This window comes from Notolepis coatsorum (assembly GCF_963971535.1).
Source record: "Notolepis coatsorum genome assembly, contig: SCAFFOLD_501, whole genome shotgun sequence".
NCBI classification, from domain to species: domain Eukaryota; kingdom Metazoa; phylum Chordata; class Actinopteri; order Aulopiformes; family Paralepididae; genus Notolepis; species Notolepis coatsorum.
In genome coordinates this window covers 146,677-154,841 of record NW_028173088.1, presented here as the reverse complement: position 1 = coordinate 154,841, position 8,165 = coordinate 146,677, and the positions used below count along the sequence as shown (strand labels likewise).

At 42.5% G+C, this 8,165-nt stretch overlaps 1 protein-coding gene across 1 annotated transcript in view; it reads right to left on the bottom strand.

Annotated features, from left to right (window-relative positions):
• Positions 1 to 610: 610 nt before the first annotated feature.
• The window catches only part of LOC311247899 (malonate--CoA ligase ACSF3, mitochondrial-like), a gene marked incomplete at its 5' end in the record, with an annotated part of 103,362 nt that continues 95,807 nt past the window's right edge, over positions 611 to 8,165 (bottom strand). Inside the window, 3 exon segments of the mRNA XM_084338884.1 lie at positions 611 to 998; positions 1,001 to 1,050; positions 7,988 to 8,099. Of these exon segments, the coding sequence (XP_084195010.1) occupies positions 937 to 998; positions 1,001 to 1,050; positions 7,988 to 8,099 (224 nt within the window).

Below are 8,165 nucleotides of genomic sequence, written 5' to 3'. Positions count from 1 at the left end.
AGTGTCAGCGCAACCAAACAGCCGGTAAAGTTCAAATCATCGACCCGCGGTCACAGAGGGCCGCTGTATCATTTGACGAGATTCAGTTGGGATAGAATCGTCTGGCGAATAGGGAAGTGTAGTGGTTACGTCATTGCTGTTTCCGGCCGGTCCACCATCTTGAAAACGCAATGTATTTCCCCCATTGCCCATTTCTAAATCGTCTCGTTTAAAACAAATAAAGCATGACATTTGCATGTGTACCTTTCTGTGCGTATTCATCCACAATCTATAGCTCAACATGAAAATATCGCAATTAATCGTAAAAATAAATCGGCAAATTTTATTTCAACCAAAATGCTTAAACAATAATGTTAGTGACAGAAGGGAATTTTTTTTTCTCCGAAAATGGAAAGCTTTCCAATGTCATGAGGCAGAATTGTTACAATAGCCGATAATCCATTTTCCCAATGATAAATCCTATACGGGTGGACCTCGCGGGCGCTCCAGAGTGACGTCAGACTACACCTCGCTATACGGGTGGACCTCGCGGGCGGTCAGAGTGACGTCAGACTACACCTCCCTATAGCGGTGGACCTCGCGGGCGGTCCAGAGTGACGTCAGACTACACCTCCCTATACGGGTGGACCTCGCGGGCGGTCCAGAGCGACGTCAGACTACACCTCCCTATACGGGTGGACCTCGCGGCGGTCCAGAGTGACGTCAGACTACACCTCCCTATACGGGTGGACCTCACGGGCGGTCCAGAGTGACGTCAGACTACACCTCCTATCACGTCACGGAACTTGTGTCTTTTCTCGGACTCTCGCCTTGTGGGCAAACGGAAGTGGAACAGCCTATCCGTGCTCTCGATCCAGAGCAGGAAGTCACGTAGAGAGCTCCCGTCCTCCAATCAGGAGTGAGCAGTGAGGCGGGGCCCAGGGGGCCGCGGTCCAATCAGGGGAAGAAGTGTCGCAGGAGTTCCTTCTTGTTGACCTTCCCCATCTGGTTCCTGGGATCTCCTCCACCAGGATCAGGCCTGTGGGGATGTTGTGAGACGGCATGTGTTCCCTGCACACACACACACACACACACACACAAACACACACACAAGCACACACACACACACACACATTAGGAGCAGTGTTAATTTTGTCAACGAAATTATGACTATATATGGTCGTCAACGAAGCTTTTCCCCCGACGACAACGAGACGTGACGTTAATGTAGATTAACGTGACTAAATTATTTATGCATGATCGTTGACTACATCTGAGGACACAAAAATGTACTTTACAAAAACTATGACGAATTCTCTCTTAATTTATGTTGACTAAAACAAGATGAGACAAAATAATTATAACTTTAAGAATAATTCACGTTATTATTTCAGCATTTCCCTTTCCGGCTAATCAATAGCTATTGCTCCGTTGTTAAAACCATTTAATCGCCAAGGACGCCTTAACACGTCATTCCCCGCCATGCTAATTCTGCCAATGATGCCGTAACACGTCATTGAGATCAATATTTCAAAAATATGTGATCGCAATCATATTTCTCCCGCGGAGACTTGAGATCTACTGTTGATCCCTCTCAACTCTCCAACGGTTCAAGAGCGCCATCTGGTGGCCGATCGGCGGATCGCCCAAACCGGAAACCGGAAACGGAAACTGGTGCTCATCCAAATTCGGTCCGACCACTCGCTATAGGTCCCGGGACTCGAGCTCGACACAATGGATAGCGATCCGTTACCAATAACTCCATAAACAACATGATTTAGACGTATATACTATTATACAACCTGGAGATGGATCGCATATTTCAACATCCCATAATAGGAATCTTTTTGCTCCACGCTCATCGCCAACGGCCCGAGGAGACTGGGGTAAGTTTCAGCGTTTATTTTTACGTGTTCGATACAAACTGCTCTAATGATCATATCACCCACACTACATGAATCATCTAACATTGGCCACGGAATTATAAACGACCCCCCCCACTCCGGTCAACATCAGATGATAAGTAGTAACTTCTAGAAGCACGTCCATTTGAATTTTTTTTTATCTGGCGCCGATCGCTATCAAAACTGTATTTGATCATCAATATAATGCATTTAGGGCTATAAATCACGTTCTGCCCAGAATGCTGCAGAAAACGATAAAAACATATTTATACTTTAGACCGTATTTTAGTATGAATGAAAAAGTATAACGTTCCTACATCCTGAACGATAGATAATTGACGTTGAATGGGCCATAGTAATGTCAATTTAGCAATACAATTTAAAAAGTTATAGCCCTGCAAAGAGGGGAACTTCTCCATAGACAAATAGAGCTGGCAGAGGATGGTATAGGGATGTACATAAGCGTGCAGTGAAAGGGTTAATGAATCCCTTTAGCGCTTGAAGTGCACTAAAACATCGTAATGACTTTTATTTTTCATATAATGTTGGGTACATGCTCAGTAGAGTTAGAACGCTCCCAGTCTTAGGGCTGTGATATTTTGTTACCACACTTATGCACATAGAAGTGCGGTGGCAGGTTCGCTAAGCTAATGTTGTTAGCCGAATGCTCTGATGGGGGCCGCTCATTTTAAGTTTTAAGTGTAAAGTGACGGCAGCGATCTACGGTACGACTCGACGGACAAAGGGGAATGTGTGTGACGTGTGTGAAATGTGTACAGTATGTCCCAGTGAGAATTGCAATCAGTGTGTACTGTGTATTTACACTATCCTAATGTTGCTTTGTTGGTAAAATAAATAAATAAGCAATTTAAATCAGAATTTGTTCCATTCCATGTCTGACTATTTCTGAATCTATTGACCATTTCAAGGAATGTTTGGTTACTATTGGGCTTCTAGCCTTCTACTGTACTTATTGTGAATCAGCTGTTGGCTAGACTATACTTAATAAATATAATTGCATTATTTACAATATAAAAATATAAAATGCCTTTTTTTCATTAGCGAAACTAGACAAAAATCAGCAGTTTTTTGCGACTAAATCTAGACAAAAACAAAAAAAGACAAAATCGAGACTAACACTGACTAAGACTAAAATGCTCAGACCTGTAGTTGACTAAAACTGACTAAACGAAAATAAATGAAGGTGACTAAATATGATGAAAACGAAAAAGGAGCATTTGACACATGATAACAAAGAAGCGTCAAATGGCGTGGGTATCGTCTGTAAGACAGCCAAACATCACCTCAACACAATTTCCGAAAACATGGTGGTGTGTTCACGCAGTTTTCACTCGGGTAAGTTGTAAAAAAAAAAAAGAAAAAAAACACTTAACACACAGATGCATATAGATACACACAGACTAACACACATACACAGACACACACAGACTAACACAGAGACACAGATACACACGCACACACTACTAGAAAGACACAAGCAGTAGTCTCTCTCTCTCTGTCATCTCTCTCTGTCTGCTGTCTCTTCTGTCTATCTCGCTCTCGGTCCATCCGTCGTCCGTCTCTCTCTCACTCTTCTCTCTCTCTGTCTCTCTCTGTCTCTCTCTGTCTCTCCCTCTCTGTCTCTCTCTCTCTCTCTGTCAGAACAAAGGCCAGCCCTGCGGCAGAGCAGGAGATGGGGAACAAGACGTCCTTCATGTTCTCCCTCACTCCATTCTGCTCCTGGACTATTCTCTTCATATACTACACAATACAATCGCTGCCAAATAAAAACAAATAATAAAAACACAAAACAGAAGGCTGGGATCATTAAATACCCCCCACCCCCTCGCATTTGAGTGCATGGCTGTTATGTCAAGTCTTAGAGCCTGAACCTTTTTTTTTATTATGTGTGTGTGTTTGTGTGTGTGTGTGCTCACTTGCGATTAGAGTGAGTTAAATTAATTGTGCTGTTGCTATCAAATGTCCCTTGCAGCAGATGTTTTTACAAGAACCTTGCTGTCTTATCTATCTCTGTGTATGTCCTCTCTCTCTATCTGCCTGTATCTCTCTCTGTTTGTCTGTCTCTCTCTGTAGTGTAATGTACAGACATATAGATCATTATCTCTCTGTCTGTCTCTCTGTCTGTCTGTCTCTCTGTTTCTCTGTCTGTCTCTCTCTCTCTCTCTGAAGTGTAATGTATAGACATATACACCATTCTCGCTCTCTGTAATGTATGTATATTAAGGCTGTCAAAGTTAACGCGTTATTCTTTTCAATTATTTTAACACCACTATTTTTTTAACGCAAGATTCATGTTTTTTTTTTTTTTTTTTTACTAGACTTCACTCAGGTGTATTATTGATGCTCTCATTGATACTATGTTTGTTTCTGACTCAAAGTGTGTGTGTGTGTGTGAGAGAGAGAGAGAGAGAGAGAGAGAGAGAGAGTGAGAGAGAGAGAGAGAGAGAGAGAGAGAGAGAGAGAGAGAGAGAGAGAGAGAGAGAGAGAGAGAGAGAGAGAGATAGAGAGAGAGAGAGAGAGAGAGAGAGAGAGAGATAGAGAGAGAGAGAGAGAGAGAGAGAGAGAAGAGAGAGAGAGAGAGAGAGAGAGAGAGAGAGAGAGAGCGCGAGAGAGAGCGCGAGAGAGAGAGCGATGCACACTTTATTCATTGTTTTTTATTATATTCTTTTAACACTTGGACGCTAGACTCGATGATAGTCGGGTTATCTCGCCATGCGTTGAGCGCCAGGACGCCGAAAACCCGATACGGTCTCTGGTTGTATTTTTCTTTGTTGTGCAAGGGGAGCGGTTGTCCCGATCGGATTGTGAAGCATGAAATGCTCCGGTGCATGATGTGTGGCGGATTATGTTGGCGACACGATCAACACCAATACTGGGACTCGCGATCAGATAATTGGAATATTCTTTTTGGGGTACATCCTAGTTGAAAGGATCTCGAGGTTTTTCAGTTTATATAATGTAAACAAAAGGTATATGTATTGGTGTATGACAGCACTGCTTATAGCCATCTGAGAGCAACACAGACGAGAAGAGAGAGAGTGTGTTTACAGGCAGTGTGGCTCCACAGCGAGCAGGTGGGAGCTCCAAGGTCATTCGTCATCTTGATAAGGATTGCATTAGCAGAATGATCAGAGAGAGAGAGAGTTTGACACCACTAGAAACAGACGTTTAATGTGTGTGAAGGGTGAACAGCAGTTGCCATGACAGCGCGTCACATGGCAACAAGAAGAGGGGCGGGCCTGCGAAGTTAATATAACGTGAGTTTTCTTCCGGGTACAGTTAGAATGAGAAAAAACCACACCGAAGAGCGCACGCGTTGATCAGAGAATTAAATATAGATACTTGGTGTCCTGTATCGATACAGTATCGCCACGCAAAGTATCGCGATACTACTACGTAACGATTTCCCCCCCACCCCTAATATTTAAATGAAACATCAGGGACATCCTGACCTTATGCACTGTAATTTTAAGAGCGCTGCTCTGTTGTAATTCAAACTGAACTTTGTAAAGAAACTTAAAGTTGTGAGCGACGCACTGCTCTGTTATATGTTTATTGAATCTATTTTATCACACTTCTTACTGATGCACTGCCCTGTTGTATGTCCGTTCTATTTGATTATTTTTTGCCTATTTTTAAACTGAATCAAACCGCACCTTTTTTTTTTACTCCATCTGTCTATTCTATTTTTATTTAAATTGTATTGTACTGAATGAAACTGTAAACAGAGAGGCCTATTGGGACGCTAGCTCCTAATGTGAAACACCGTGATTTACCTCACCCTTGCTACCTCTCTTATCCTTTTTATGCTCGCTTATGCCTGTATTTTCGAAGCACTTGAACGGCAACTTCTGTATGAAAAGTGCTATACAAATAAAGTTATTATTATTATTATTATTATTATTATTATTATTATTATTATTATTATTATTATATATATATATACATACATTACAGAGAGAGAGAGAGAGAGAGAGAGAGAGAGATAGAGAGAATGGTGTATATATATATACATACATTATAGAGAGAGAGAGAGAGACAGAGAGACAGAGAGACAGAGAGAGAGAGAGAGAGAGAGAGAGATGAGAGAGAGAGAGAGAGAGAGAGAGAGAGAGAGAGAGAGAGAGATGAAATGAGACACGAACAGGAACGTGGATGCTCACTCCTCAGTGGTGCCCTGGTTCAAGCTGTCAGCCTGCATCTCTATCACACTCCTCTGTGCTGTGTGTGCTGCTGGCACCGCCCATCCTCAGGCAGCAGCAGCCCTGGGTGAGGAGGGGGAGTGTGTGTGTGTGTGTGTGTGTGTGTGTGTGTGTGTGTGTGTGTATGTGTTAGCCTGTGTCACCATGCAGACCAGCAGGTCACAGCAATACAATCCATAACACCCCACACACCATATGGCTGCTGCCCTCACACACACACACACACACACACACACACACACACACACACACACACACACACACACACACACACACACACACACACACACACACACACACACACACACACACACACACACACACACACACACACACACGGACACACGGACACGGACACACACACACACGGACACAAAATGACTTCACACATTGGGGAGCCTGTGGTGGGAGGGAGGTGGGAGAGAGTGTGTAATAAAAACAGATGGAGAAGTGAAGAGAGATGGAATAAATGACTGAGACATCACGCTATAGTGAAAGAAAAAAGAGTAAAGAGAGAAAGAGAGAAAGAGAGAGAAAGAGAGAAAGATATGCGTCTTTCGACCTCTCCACAGAGCCTCCTGTAACCGTCTAGTAGACTAAACAAACATATATTTTACTGTAGTCCTCCATCACTCATTCATCTCCTCCCCCACCACATCCTTCTATCAACACCTCTCATTAGTCCATCTCTGTCTCTCTCTCTGTCCCTTCCCCTCTCTCTCTCTCTCTCTCTCGCTCTCTCTCTCTCTCTCTCTCTCTCTCTCTCTCTCTCTGCATAGTGAGTAGGGGTGAAACATAAGGATAATACTCTTACAAGTACATTTTAGCTTTTTATCCAAAGCGACTTACAAGTTCTGTGCAACAAGTCAGCAGGATCTCAGTAAAAATAAAAGCTTTGTAGGTTGCCATAATAGCAACATGTCATAATTTCACCTGGAATGACTGTAAAATGATAACCGATGAGTCATATAATATCTCATATGAGTCATAACTGCAACGAGCAAAAGACAAGGCTAATTGGCAAAAAGTAGAACAATCCCCTCATTTTGACAAGCAGCTGCTTCACAAACACGTCCTGTTGCCATAGAAACGGCATAGTGAACGACACCGAACATAAAAGCGCTAACGTTAGCTCGCTGATTGCGGTCAGATGGGTCTATTTCACCGGCGTGCTAGTGGCTAGGTCGCTTATTGTTCAGACCTGCTGATGACGCTCGCTGGTTTTATTCTGTCGGCCCATCAGATACAACAACACGGCGTAGGATCTAGGGCTGTACCGAATGTTTTGAAGCTTCGATCATAATGTTGACATTCAAATTCTAAATCAACACTTGAATTTTACATTTTTAATAAAGAAAATGCATATTTTTTTGTGTAATATATATTTTTTTGTCTATTCAATCTGTTTAAACCAATGGGGGTTTTCTTCACAGTTGCAGTTAAAGATTAGGCTACACTAATATTATAATATATACTATAAGACGTCACCATCACTTTCATACCAACTGTGCCCTTATTGGATTATTTATGTTGTTGACGAAACTGATGAGTTATATTCATTAAAGAAAGTTGATTTAATAAAAGAAAAAGACTAATTTAATCAGATTAATCACTTTATTCAAATTGAGGATTTAGTTAAAAAAAAAAAAAAAAATTTTTGATTAAAAAAAAAATAAGTAGTTGAAGTAATTAATTTTTTTATAGACATTCGAAGCTTCGTTCGAATACTTCAATCGAAGCTTCGAATGTTAAAAAATGACATTCGGTACAGCCCTGAACCCATTGGTAACATTAGCGACGAACATGCTAAGTGTCTTGACTTTGCTAACTACAGTCAAATAGGTTCTGACAGGTCTGACCGGGTCCTCTCTGATAGGTTACCTCGCCCAGCTCTTCAGCTCAGGTAAGGTCAAGCTCCGCCCCGTCCTCAGCTGCACCACCGCCGTGACCTTTTGACCCCAGGTGGCGTCGCGGGCGCCAATCACCGCCACATCTGAAAAGAAGGTCAAAGGTTCGTTACACCACCTCCAAGACATGAGTAGTAAACTGAACCCCCCCC